The following is a 14,872-nucleotide window of genomic DNA, read 5'->3' as shown; positions in this document are numbered from 1 at the left end:
ACAAGGCTAGATTGGTTACTAGAGGCTTTACCCAAACCTATGGGATTGATTATCAGGAAACGCTTGCCCGAGTGGTAAAGATGAATACGGTTAGGGTAAGTATTTCTTATGTTGTCAACCAAGGATGGGATCTTCAAGAACTTCATGTAAAAAATGTTTTTCTCCATGGAGAGCTAGAAGAAGAAGTATACATGGAGATTCCTCCTAGTTTTTCTGCCCCAAAGACACAGTGAAAGGTGTGTCATTTGACGAAAGATTTATATGGCCTAAAACAGTCCATAAGAGCATGGTTTGGTCGTTTCCATAGAGCCATGGTGTCTATTGGGTACAAATAGAGCAATGCTGACCATACCTTGCTTATCAAGAAGATGGGCCAGCATATTACGGTATTGACTATTGATTGTCTATGTGGATGACATACTAATCATCGGGAGTGATGTTGAAGAAATAGGCAAACTAAAAGCTTATTTGGGGACAGAATTTGAAGTAAAAGACCTGGGGAAGCTTAGATACTTTCTTGGGATCGAGGTTACTCATTCAGCTCAAGGCATCTCTCTTTCCCAAAGAAAGTATACGCTTGATCTGTTGATTGATACTGGAATGTTGGGATGTATGCCTGCTGATACACCATTAGAACCGAATACTCACTTAAAGAGTAAGGATGGAGATCCAATGGATAAGGGCAGTTATCAAAGATTCGTTGGGCGTCAGATATACCTATCCTACACACGGCCAGATTTAGTTTTTGCAATGAGTGTAGTTAGCCAATATATGCATAATCCTTATTCTACTCATCTGGAGGCAGCGTATAGGATCTTGAGATATTTGAAGTCTTCTCCTGGAAAGGGCTTATTTTTTCTCCACACAATCATCTCCAATTGAGGCCATCACTAATTCTAACTAGGCAGGGTGTCCAGATGACAGAAGATCTACATCAGGCTATTGCACTTTTGTTGGAGGTAAATTGGTTACTTGGCTACTTGGCAAAGCAAAAAGCCAGCTGTTGATGCTCAATCCAGTGCTGAAACAGAGTTTTGGGCTATGACCCATGGAATATGTGAACTCCTCTGGCTCCAAGGACTTCTTCAAAATGTATGTGTTGCTGTTGATCTGCCTATGCACCTTTATTGTGACAGTATATCAGCAATAAGTATTGCACATAATCCAGTTCGACATGATCGCACCAAGCATGTTAAGATTGATCTTCACTTCATCAAGGAGAAGTTACAACAAGGGGTCATTTGTGTTCCTTTTATCTAGTCTAGTGAGCAGTTAGATTATATTCTCACTAAGGGAATTAGTAGTGAGAGTTTTTGTTCTATAGTTAGCAAGTTAGGCATGTTTGATATTTATGCACCAACTTGAGGGGGAGTGTTGTAATTTGGGTTCAAGAGTATTTTTGTCATAGGGGTATTTCAGTCTTTGTACCTATTCTAGAATGTTCCTACACTCATTATAAATAAAGTGGGGCTGTGATCATATTGTCACAAGCCATTATTCATATTTTCCACAAAGACAAAAATCATGATGATGCAATGATTGATTTATGTGTCTATCTCTCTCCTCGGATTCAAATTTTTTTTGAATTTTTTCTTCTCTTTTCTTTACTTCTCTTTTCTTGACATCCGAACATAACCCAAGTGCTACAGCCATTACATAATTGGTGAAAAATACACAACATTTTTTCAAACTAAATTTTCATGACTAATGATCATTAATAAGTGAGATAAGAACTTGGATCATCCTTCTTCATGCACAGAGGATGAAACTTAAAGATGATGGAATTGTATATCCAGATTATTAGAGACAGTAACCATTTTGAACTATAGAGCTTATCAACTTCCCACCACAGAAGGAAATAAGAGTGGCTACTGAAAACTAAATTAAATGCGAAAATATGAACTTATAAAGCATAATCATCAATGGGTAAAAAATTGGAAGCATGGTTCTTTTCCAAGCATATCCACTATCACCTGAATTCCTATGGAATAAAGCATCCAAAGAGTGCTGAAATCGGATATTTTCCTTCCACCCCCAACTTCCAACTCTAAAGCAGTGCTGCAAAATTGATGATGTCACAAAACTAACAAAAGAGAAAAATGCTATAATAAATAAAAGAGTGCACCCTCATCATAAATTCTTTACAATATTCACTGCAGTCATAATGTTAGATATGGGCCAGAATACCGTGGGGGGTATTCTGGACTTTTTTCCTCTTTATTTATTTAGTTGTTTGTATGTGGTTTAGTCCCACATTGCTCATGTACATATGTTTATTCTTTTATTACTCTTATAAATAAAGAGGTGCTTGGGGTGACTTAAATCATCCAAGCCTTTCCCTAATTTTAAATCTCTCTACATGGTATCAGAGCTGATTTCGAATTAGGGACCAACCCCATCGATTTTTTTTCTCCTTCTTCTCTCCTCCATCGTTTTTCCCTTCTTCTCCCTCCTTGTTTCTCCTTTGTTCTCCCTTTTTCCTAAGGGCAGCACTACAAGAGGTGGTCGTATGACTTAGGTGCTGCCCCTCCCAACCTCTTTTTTATGTTTTCTCCATGATCAATTCCTGCTCAATAGCTGCTTGACTCTACCTGCGATTTTGAAGTCTTCAAGTTTTTTTAGAAGATCAGCCCCTACCATTATTGCAGGCTGTTCTTCCCTTATTGGAGCTTCTTCAGCACCCTTTCCAGCAACTATTCAGCATATATATCCTCCTTCATTGAAGACCTCCACTCCCAATCAATCTCCATCTTCAGGGTTTTGAAAAAACCCTGACAATTGTTGACTTTGGGTGTGGGGCTGCTTGTTGCTGCTACACTTTGGCTCTACTTCTGCAGGGCTGCTTCTACACTTACAAGGACACACTCGACTGCAATTTGGGCCTTCACAGTTCAGTTTTGAAGACCTCTCTAAGATCGATATACCATCACAGGTGTTTTTTCAAAACCCTGACATCCATCGATCTTGGGGGCTGCTGCTGCCTATTGGACCTATATTTCTGCAGGTTATTTTCTCCATTATACAAGGTCAATCGACTTCAGTTGTTGCTATTTACCTGCAGTTTAATCCCTCTTTTGTCCCTTTATCGATTTCCACAATTCAGTTTTTTTTTCCAAAACCCTGCAAATATCGATATAGGGTTCTTCTTGTGCTGCTGGTTCTGATTTTTGGAGTGGTGATTCAGCCTTTAATTTAAGGATAGTATTGGATTAATTTGCTTCCAGTATGGGTGATTCGATCACTTCTTCAGCCACTTCAAACCAGTTACTTCATGATGGTCACAGCAAGACAGAGTACCACAGCTTCCCACCAAATCCTATTAAACTGGATGGCTCGAATTATCTTCTATGGTCCAGATCTGCCTCTTTTGCTATTGCAGGCCGTGGTCTCACCAGTCATATTAATGGCACTTGTGTTATGCCTACTGAACAAGGGCCTGCTCAGGAAAAGTGGCTTGCCAATAATGGTGTTCTGATGTCTTATCTGATAGGCTCTATGACTTCAGATTTACAGCATAACTTTCTTCTTCTGGATACTACCTCTCAGATTTGGGCTGCATGCAAGGAAACATATGGGCAGCTTGGCAATGATGCCCAAGTATATGAAATCCGGAAGAAGGTCCTTCACACCACTCAAGGAGAACTTTCAATGTCAAAATACTGTGCTACTCTCCGCAGTCTGTGACAACAGTTGGACCATTTCTCAGACTTTCACCCTACTACAGTGGCTGATATTACTTCCTATAAGAAGCACGTGGATAAGATCAGAGTCTATGACTTTTTTGCTGGTTTGAATGTGGAGTATGATCAGATCCGTGTTCAGGACTTGGGCCATAAGCCTTTTCCCACACTTGAACAATCATATGCATTGGTGTCTTCTGAGGAGAACCAGAGGGCTGCTATGTTGCACCCTCCTACAACTGACAGATCAGCTCTCAAGGCTGCTGCCCCTGCCACTCCTGCTCCTAGTGGCACTGCTTCTCTTGGTGATTCTGCTACAGGGAATGTTGTTTTTGAGCACTGTCACAAACCCTATCACACCAAAGAGAGGTGCTGGAAACTTCATGGGAAACCAGCTCATTTTGAAGCAAAAAGGGCTGCCAAGACCAAGAATAAGACAAAGACCAAGGCCCATCAGATTGAGACTATTACTGCAGCCCCTGCTACTGACCCTGGTCTATCCCAGGAGGATCTACAGGCACTCCTACATATGCTAAGGCCTTCCGCTGCCGCTGCCTCTACTACATCAGCTACTGCCAATTCTTCAACTCCTTCAGGTTCACACTTTGCCCGGTCAGGTATTCCATTTGGAGGTCATTGTGCCTCTGTAGCTTCCCATCCTTGGATCATAGATTCTGGAGCTACAGATCATATGACCGGTTCCTCTAGCTTGTTTCATAAATACTCTCCCACTTCTGGGAAAGATAAGATCATATGACTTCGATCCCTGAACCAATTCAGCCAATTCAATCTCTTTCCTCTTCCTCACACTGGTGGGGAAGTAATTCCCAAAGAAAGCTTGTTTAAAAATGTCCCAAGTTAGGACAGGGTGAGCCGCTTGCAAGATAGGCTTTGTGGTTTCCCACCAAGCCTCTGCTTCATACTGTAGCTTATATCTAGCACAGATGAGTTTCTACTGGTCATTGCATCCCAGAAACTCAAAGGCTTTCTCCATCTCTTTCACCCATTTAACAGGAAGCAGGGTGTCCTTGCTGATCCCAGCAAAAGTTAAAGGTTGCAGTTGCATCTTGAGGAACCGTTCCATCATGCGGCCTTCAGTGTCCTGTTGTGGAGCAGGAGGGGGAGGGACAGCAAGGGCTGCAGGAGTTGCAGGGGCTGCTTGTGAAGTTTGGATACTCCTGATGGCTGCTTGGAATTGATTACCCATATCGGTAATCATCTGATGCATTTGCTGTTGCTGCCCTTCCATTATAGCCCTTATAAGGCTAGCTGTGTCGGGAGCAGGCATATCAGGGGGAGGAGGAAGATGATTTGCTTGTGTACCCCCAGCTGGAGGATCATTATGGGTAGGATTGGAGGATGAGGCTGCCTATGCACGGCCTCTGGTGTTATGCCTCTGATATGTAACAGGAGGCCGAGGATCCATAATGATCAGCTGAGAAAGAAAATAAACATCAAACTATCAGCACATGCAGCAGTTTGATATACATATATGCACAAAATAGAGAAAGTAGTAATTAAGGCAAGATAAGCCTTATCGTACTCCACAGAATTCAAGGGAGGCCTTGAAGTATATCTGCCCATCTGTGGAGGATAGATTCGATGCGAGAAATGTGGGCCCGAAGGTAATCCATCCTCCGATCGATGATGTAAAAATCTCTGGCCCACAATGATTTGCTGTCATTCCATAAGATAGACCGTAGATATACCCGGTCATTAACAAGCAACTCAAGCGCTCGATTGAGTTCATCAATGTTCTCGGGGTTGTAATTGTACTCCTCAATTGGCCTTAACACATAACTCATCTCGAGTTGGTGTTATATGTTAAGCCAAGAATCGAACTCCTATAAAGAAAACTCACAAATCATGCCACATATTAAAATATATTAGATTATAATGAAACAATAAATAAACACTCACTTCATAGCCATTTCCTAACTTAAGCATAATCATAGCATTTAATAAGTTTAAAAATCATATAACACAGCATTTAAAGCATAAAAGTATGATTTTTACACCCAATTTATAAATATACAAGCCTTATATTACACAAACATAGTTTTAAGAATTTTATATCATTTTTAAATAATTTTTAATGTACTTTTTAATGTATTTTTTTTTTTTTTAATTTATTCTATTTTAAATAATTTATTATTATTATTCTTATTTTTTATTATATTATAAAGATATAATTATTTTATTTTAATATATTATAGGGTACAATTCATTATTTATCTAAGTATTTATTATAATTTTTCAAACCATTTTAGAAGGCAAAAGGGATGAATCGGATTCACTAGCAAAAAGGGCAATCGGATTTACTACCGAGTTGAATCGATCATCCGGTTCACTCGGCAGTGACCAATTTCTCTTAAAAGTGTAAAAACCTGCATCTTTTCTATTTGAAACCCATTCGGCTCTTACTTCTCCCTTTCTCTTTTCTAAGTGTCTAACACCCCAAAGAGGGTTCCTAAGTGCATTCAAGACTAAAGGAGGGATCCTAACACAAGATTTCACCCCCCAAATCAAATGTAAGTGATCAAATCCTCATTCCTTCTCTTTCTCTTACTTCATTTTAGATCTAAATAAGCATCTCTTCCTATATTTTTTTGTTCTTCAGCCAAAACAGAAATTTCTTGTTCTCTTCTAGCACATTCACTTTTCTTAGCTCATTTTGTCGCAATGTGCTATGTTATTGCTGATTTCACTCTTTTGCTTCCATTTCCTCAAGATCTATATGCAACATTCACTGTGTACAGCTTGTGCTCAGCAAGTGTTTGATAAAATGCTTACATGACCTTCCTAACTAATTTTTTTTTGGATTGCTTTTACTGTTTTTATGAACATTTTCATGCCTACAACTATTCTAAGGTATCCCCCTTTCAGATGCTTTATTTTCTAATGATATATCATAACCACAAATCTCCCTATAAAACCAAGCTTAAATATGCATAGCTAGTGTTTGATAAAATGACCTAATGAAGTTGTTAACCTTAATGTGCCTGTTTGTCTAGCCTAACTTGTTCCATTACATTTGTTTAGGCTTATATTGGGTTTATAAGCTATAAACATGTACTCATACACAAAGATAACTTGTATACTTATATATATTTTTCTACACTTGACTAGACTACATACTTGTTGTATTCTTGGTCAATGCACGCTTACATATGGGCTGCTGTCCCATATATGAGCACGCATAAAGAAATACACTTTGTTTTACATTTTACTGATTTTACACTCATTATCTAAATTATATTTTTTTTTTTTTTTTTTTTTTTGTTGCAGCTTGATCTATAATGGCTGCAGCCCGAGGGCGAGGTCCCAGTGCCACAGCCTATTGATCGCCCACCAGTGTCTCAGCCTGCAGCATCATTTGGGCATCCAGGTGCCTCTTCTTCTTCAGTTGCTCCAGAGTACACAACTGATGGTACCACATGGGCACAGCTGTTCAGTAGATTAGAGAGCATGGAGAGGACCATGAAATAGGGTTTTTCTGAGTTGGGTGGAAGGATGAGTGCAGTGGAGACCCAGCTGTCAGAGTGGAGGTCACACTTCTCGGGACAGGGCCCACAACCACAGTGACTATCCGATGTTACTATCTAGACTAGGTCTTAACTTATATGTAATTTTCTTTTACACTTTGTAAGGACTATGGTCCTCAACTTAACCTATATCAACCTGATGTAACCAGATCAGCCTATGCGCTGAAATTTTTGTATAAACTCGGATCTATATAATAGAAGTTTTATCTTTATATCACAGTCTACAGTCAATTTTTCCATTTGTTTTTACTTGGTAGCTTTTAGTTGAGGTTTTTAATCAATCCTAAGTTGAACTCACCTTCAGGTCAATGAGTTCAAGAGCTGCCAATCATGAATTTGACTGCGAATAGAAAAAGAGCGTGGCATGCTCTGATACCACTTAAATGTCACACCCCAGCCCGGTTCATAAGGCCAAGTGTGCCAGGATGTCCTTGACATCCAACCAAGATCACCATGCAGTTCTCTATTCGCAGTTTCAATTACAATATAATTAAATTAAGAGCAGCGGAAGCAATTTAATATGAAATAAGACAGTAATTAAAGGAAACTAGTGATAACAGTTGTATTTATATATATATGAACATGCTTTTACATCAGGGTTACACAGTTAGTTCACAGAAGGTGTAACACTAACTAAGCTAAAAAAAAGTTATATACATAAGTACTACAAAAAGTAATATAAACAAAAAGAAGGGAGGAGCCTGATCAGTCTGGGAGATCAGGAGAATGAGCAATCGTCGCAGGAGCACGAAGCATCGTGCTCCGCCAAAACATAAGGACCAGCTCCGCGATCAATAAGAGAATCCTGAACAGTAGGAGTCCCCAAAGGAGCATAAACAGCAGCGATAGAAGTTTCATCTGTAAAAATAGAGTGATCACGAGAGGTGAGCTCTCAACTGAGCCCAATAAGGGAATGCATGCAAACATATCGCAGCAATTATGATGAATGTCCTAAGTAGCATGTCCTAACATGGATACTAAGTCACATGTGGTATAAGTACTACTGTAGTAGATGCTAACCTCGAAGAGAACCTGCCAGGAAAGCATGACACAAGGCAGCTAACCCAACAGACCCCCAATGACCAACCGGAAAACATGACACCAAGCAGTTCCAGACATCGATCACCCGAGCGAAACCATTCTACCACGGTGAAGACCCGCCAGGAAAGCACATCACCAAGCAGCTAACCCAACAGACCCTCAATGACCAACCCTACTGTTTGTTCCCACAGCGGAGTACACACGCTGACATGGGATAGTGAATGGTACCCCGGCATACCCTTCGGCTGTACCACGGGTTGTCCAACACCTTATCCCCTGTTGGTAAGGGGCGTAGTACTGGATTATGATAAAACAGCCTAGCCCAGTGCAATCAATGCATGATAACACTTGTATGTATAACTGAATTTAATAGAACAATACTTTTCCAATAATAGTCATCAGCAACAAGTAGATATCAATGTAAATGCAAGATGCCAATGCAACCTAAATCATATGCAGATTCTAATGCAATAAATAAAAGCTAATAACTATATGAACAGGATAATTTTGATGATGTATGACATGGCAATCAGAACAAAACAAATTAAAATGATAAACACTCCAAAATTAAGGTCAGAATTCCCTTACCTGTCTCTGTAGGTAAGGTCTCAATAATTACCCTCCAAAATAGCCCAAAAACAGACAAACCAGCAAGAATAGACTGGAAACATCCTATCGTGAAAAATCAGCAATGTTTGGAGGTTAGAGCATAGCCAGAGATCGATCAAAGGCATCGGGGTATTTTGGTCACAATGGCTGAACCGGCTGTCCGGTTCAAGGGGCAGAATTGGGGGTTTTACTTTAAATGGGCAGATCTTAACATGCACAGTCCCAATTTCTGGTTTCAGATAATAATTAAGGTGGGTCATTTCACTAATTTGTCGAATTTCAGATTTAAATACTAAAATTAGGGATTTAGGTTAATTACTTCTCAAATTAATGATTTAGGGCTTATAAATTGGTTCATGGAACCTGAAATTAGATTCAGCAGAGAAACAGCCCTGAAATTTCAGGTATAACAGAACCTAGTTTGTTCTAAATTAGGTTTATGTTGGTAGCATTCCTATTTTTAAAGCTTAGTTTACATATTTTAATGGCTGCCATGGGTTAGGACTGGGTTAAGGCTTAGGATTAGAGAAGAAAGAGAAGAGAACAGCAGAAATTTAAGGACCTACCTGAAATTGATGGTGATATCAGTGTGACAGCAGTCCTAGATTGTGCAGGAAGAACTCCAATTGCACTCTCAAGCTTCAACTCCAAGTGTAGAATCAAAGCCCCAACGTATGATGTACTTCTCTCTCCTTCTTCTTCCCTTTTTCTTCTTCTTTCTCTAAGTTTCCCTAAGGCTCTCAAGGCTGGATCGATTCTTCTTATGTTCAAATAAGAGGAAGAAGGAAAATAGAAAGGGGGGTTTATATAAATGCATAATACTTAAGCACTAAGGGGTAGGGTGGTAATTTGAGTATTAATTATTTCTATAACTAATTTATTAACCTCTTAGATTGATGAATAGTGTAATTGGTTTATATTTATAGTGGTTGAGTTATCTAAGGCATGTTTGGCCTTTTAATGTAAAATCAGCTTTTAAAACTAATTTTTTAAATTGTTTTTAACCAGAATTTTGTACTTATTACCTTAATGTAATTATAGAATGATGTCACATGACATCATGGGTAAACTGGGTACGGGTAATTACTTGGAATTGGAATCTCCACTGGGGATGTGGGTCCCACAAGGATAAAATGACCAGAATACCCCTAAAAGTCTAATTGGTCATATAATCGACATACGAATACACAAATAAGTTCATACTTACAATAAGTTAGTTAAGGGATAGGCTCTGCATCCCCTCCAGGTAGCATATTTGACACAGGTAGCTCAGATGCGGGACCCCACCAGGGTTCTCTGACTCTAGAAGGGCAGGTTGAGAAGACTCCTCCCCGGAATCCTCCATAGGTGTGTCAGATGGTTGGTCAAGTACCTCGACCGATGCAGCCCATAACATTGAAGCAAGCATCGACACAGGACTGGAACCTGAAATCACACAAGTTCCAAAAATTCAAATTTATTACGGATTTTACAATGACGGTCGCTTCTCTCCACCACCATTACATTCTCCACTACACCAGAACTCCATGGTCTCTTCTGAACTCTACCAATGGCACTCTAGGTTAGGTCACCCCCCTTTAGGAATCTTAGCTCATTTATTTCCTAGTCTGGTCACCCTTCGTACTAAGGATGACTTTTTTTGTGAGGCTTGTGTTCTGGCCAAACAAACACGTTCAAATTATCCAGTTTCTAATAAAAGGAGTTCTTTTTGTTTTAATTTGGTGCATTCTGATGTTTGGGGCCCTAGCCGTAAACCTTCTATTTTTGGCCACCGATGGTTTGTTTCTTTCATTGATTGTCATTCTAGGCATATATGGGTAGATCTTTTACATACAAAAAATCAAGTTTTTTCATGTTTTTAGCATTTTCATAACATGATTCAAACTCAGTTCCAGGCTACTCTTAAAGTATTGAGAAGTGATAATGGAACAGAGTATACTGAGTTACAATTTCAAAAATATTTGGCTGACCATGGCATCCTTCATCAAACTAGTTGTGTTGATACCCCTGCCCAGAATGGTGTGGCAGAAAGGAAAAATCGCCACTTGCTAGAGATGGCCCAGGCTTTGATGTTTGCGAGGAATGTCCCATCTCAATATTGGGGGGATGCGGTACTCACTGCCGCCTATCTCATCAATAGGCTGCCCTCTAGGGTTCTTCACTCTCGTAGCCCCTCTGATGTTTTAATGGGAAATTCCTCCTTTATTGCGCCACCCAAGGTCTTTGGTTGTGTGTGTTATACTAGGGATACTAGATCTCCTAACAAACTGGAACCTCGGGGACTTCGTTGTATTTTCTTGGGTTATTCTCCGACCCAGAAAGGTTACAAGTGTTACCATCCCCCTTCCCGTCGAACCATGGTTAGTATGGATGTTATTTTCCATGAGTCCCTTTCTTACTATTCTTCGCCACCTCTTCAGGGGGAGAGTTCTAGTGAAGATGTGCCTTTTGAGATTCCTCTACCAGAGGTTCCTCAGGCTGCTGTCCAGCCTACTTTATCACCACCCACGGCTGCTGTCCAGCCTACTTTATCACCACCCATGGCTGCTGTCCAGCCTACTTTATCACCACCCATGGCTGCTGTCCAGCCTAATTTACCACCACCCACGGCTGCTGCCCAGCCTACTTTGGATGCCCAACTTCCTCTGGCTGTTCCTCCCTCACCTGATGGGAATCCTTTACAGGGGGAGACCATAGAAAATAGTGTTGCTAATGTTCCTATCCAGGGGGAGCTGACTCCTGTCCAGAGGACTATTGGTGAATTTCAGAAGAGAATCGACAACTCCAACATCATCAGCTATACAAGGGGCAAATCCAACAGAGGGTAGCTGCAACCCACTGTAGCACCAGTACCCATAATTGCCGGCTCCAAACCCGGATCCTTCATCTCCTGGTAATCCCTCTCCTTCCGACCTACCTATTGCTCATCGCAAAGGTACTAGGACTTGCACTTTACATCCCATATCTCGCTTTGTTTCATATAGTTCTCTTTCTCCTTCTTTCCGTGCTTTTGTATCCTCTCTTTGTTCTATCTCTATTCCTAAAAATTGGCAGGAAGCATATACAGATGGAAAGTGGAAGGCTGCAATGTTGGAAGAAATGAGAGCACTACACAAAAATAACACGTGGGATCTTGTGGCACTTCCTCCAGGGAAAAAACCAGTGGGATGTAAATGGGTCTTTGTGGTAAAACAGACGGCTGATGGTTCAGTGGATCGGTATAAGGCATGTCTGGTTGTAAAGGGGTTTACTCAAACTTATGGAGTTGACTACCAGGAGACCTTTGCACCAGTGGCAAAGCTCAACACTATCAGGGTGTTATTATCTTGTGCTGCAAATCTTGGGTGGGATCTTCAGCAGTTAGATGTAAAGAATGCCTTCCTCCATGGGGAGCTTGAGGAGGAGGTATATATGGACATTCCACCAGGCTACTCTGATGACAGGACTAGGGGCAAAGTCTGTAAGTTGAAACGTGCTCTATATGGGTTGAAGCAATCACCTAGGGCTTGGTTCGGCAGATTTCATAAGGCTATGATTTCAGCAGGTTATAAGCAGAGCAATGCTGATCATATTTTGTTCATCAGACGAGTTGGTGACAAGGTTACTCTACTCATAGTCTATGTGGATGATATCGTGGTAACTGGTAATGATAATGCTACTATCAGGGATTTGAAGCTTTTCCTTGGCCGTGAGTTTGAGGTCAAAGATCTAGGTTCTCTCAAATATTTTCTAGGGATAGAAGTTGCTCGCTCTTCAAAGGGCATCTTTCTTTCTCAAAGAAAATATGTCCTGGATCTATTGATTGAGACAGGGCTGCTAGGTTGTCATCCTTCAGATACTCCTATGGAGGCCACTACAAAACTTAGGGAGAAAGAGGGTGAACCTGTTGACAAAGGTGGTTATCAGCGGTTAGTGGGCAAACTAATCTATCTTTCTCACACCAGACATGACAGAGCAGTTGATGTAAGTATGGTGAGCCAATTCGTGCATGATCCCTATTCCTCTCATATGGATGCAGTCCGTCGTATTTTGAGGTATTTGAAGTCTGCTCCAGGAAAGGGAATTCTCTTGTCTTCCAATGGTCACCTCAAGGTTGAAGCTTATACTGATGCCGATTGGGCTGGTTCTCCTAACAGAAAATCTATCTCTGGCTATTATTCCTTTGTGGGTGGGAACCTTGTTACCTAGCGTAGCAAAAAGCAGAATGTTGTTGCAAGATCCAGTGCTGAAGTCGAGTTTCGTGCGATGGTCCAAGGCATTTGTGAACTTCTACGGCTTAGAGGATTATTACAGGATATTGGTGTTGCTGTCCATCTTCCAATGATGCTTTATTGTCACAATATAGCTGCCATTAGCATTGCTCATAACCCTATCCAGCATGATCGCACTAAGCATGTGGAGGTTGACAGACATTTCATCAAGGAGAAGCTTGAAGCTGGCCTCATTTGTGTTCCCTTTGTGAAGTCTACTGATCAACTTGCTTATGTGTTCACTAAGGGGCTGAATAGCAAGCTGTTTCATCCTATCTTAGTCAAGTTGGGCATGCATGATATATATACTCCAACTTGAGGGGGAGTGTTAGATATGGGCCAGAATACCGTGGGGGATATTCTGGGCTTTTTTCCTCTTTATTTATTTAGTTGTTTGTATGTGGTTTAGTCCCACATTGCTCATGTACATATGTTTATTCTTTTATTACTCTTATAAATAAAGAGGTGCTTGGGGTGACTTAAATCATCCAAGCCTTTCCCTAATTTTAAATCTCTCTGCACATAATGTATGCAAATTTAATTACAAAGAAACCACAATAGCAGTTGAAATGATGACATTACAGAATTTATAAGAGAACATAATAGTGATTAGTAAGTCGCTATACTACCAACAGAAATAGGATGAGTGTAAAAGTGTGTCCCAATAAAAAAAAAATGATTTGAACATGCAAACAAGAAGGGAAGGAAGAATAATCCGTCTTTTTTTTTTTAGGGAGAGGGGGGGGAAGGGGCTTAATAGTAAGCCGCTATACCCCTGTACAACTCGAGCAGCAAGGCTTTATGTTAAAGTGTCTAGATACATTGTGCACGTGTTCCACATGTTAGGATAAGGATTGTGACTCATCCTTACCTAGCATCCCATAATTGTAATTCCTTCTCTCATTTATAAAGGTGGACTCTGTCATTCTAGATAAACCAAATCATTCTCTTGCGCTCTAGTTCTCAACTTGGTATCAGGGCCCCAAAACCCTGAAAAGTTTTTTTATTTTTCCACCGCCAGTAGGTTCGCCATCACAGGTTTTAGAGGCTCCGACCTCTCTGGTCAAGCATGGTAGACTGAACATGCTCCCACATATGTCACACCATGGATGATCCACTAATCATCACTCACCACCACTGACCATATAATGTCACACCACCACCACCGTAGGATGGGTAATACCCGGAATAGCTATTTATGATACTATGCAATTTGTGCCACCAGATGTGCATACAATATACATGGAATTAGCCGCTTCAATGGGATCTTTTATCCTGGTCAGAGGAGAAATTACCAAACGTCTAGCATTCCCTCATGCTTGGCGCCAATGAGTGTTTTTATTTGTATTTGAGAAAAAAAAATGTAAATGTGTTGAATAGATAAAATCATAAGAAAATTCATATATCAAGCAAGGAAACTGAGAAATCCCCTTTTTTCATCCTTTTATTCCTCGCGTCCAGGATTACGTCCTGGATCACTAGATAGGAATTCGAAAACGAAGAGCGAAACAAAAAATATCACTACTGTGTAAACTAAGAGTTTGAGAGTAAGCACTACAATCCCCAAGATCTTTTTGGGGGAAAACGGGAAATAGAATATCTATTTTTATACCGCTGACCATATAATGTCACACCACCACTGTTGTTGCCGCCTGCGCCCTGCCATTATCATCACCGGATCCTAGCAACCTCTCCACCATTGCCACCTGGTTCAAGCAGTCCTATCGATTGCCAAAATTTTGAAATT

At 40.5% G+C, this 14,872-nt stretch overlaps 1 protein-coding gene across 1 annotated transcript in view; it reads right to left on the bottom strand.

Moving 5' to 3' along the window:
• LOC122648495 (chaperone protein dnaJ 13-like) overlaps nt 1-14,872 on the bottom strand; it is a 116,493-nt gene that overhangs the window by 64,865 nt on the left and 36,756 nt on the right. Inside the window, exon 7 of the mRNA XM_043841702.1 lies at nt 1,974-2,058. Coding sequence (XP_043697637.1) covers nt 1,974-2,058 — 85 coding nt within the window. The remainder of the gene's footprint in view (nt 1-1,973; nt 2,059-14,872) is intronic.

This window comes from Telopea speciosissima, chromosome 1 (assembly GCF_018873765.1).
Source record: "Telopea speciosissima isolate NSW1024214 ecotype Mountain lineage chromosome 1, Tspe_v1, whole genome shotgun sequence".
Lineage (NCBI taxonomy): Eukaryota > Viridiplantae > Streptophyta > Magnoliopsida > Proteales > Proteaceae > Telopea > Telopea speciosissima.
The sequence above is the reverse complement of the archived record's forward strand: the minus strand, read 5'-3'. Positions and strand labels throughout refer to the sequence as shown.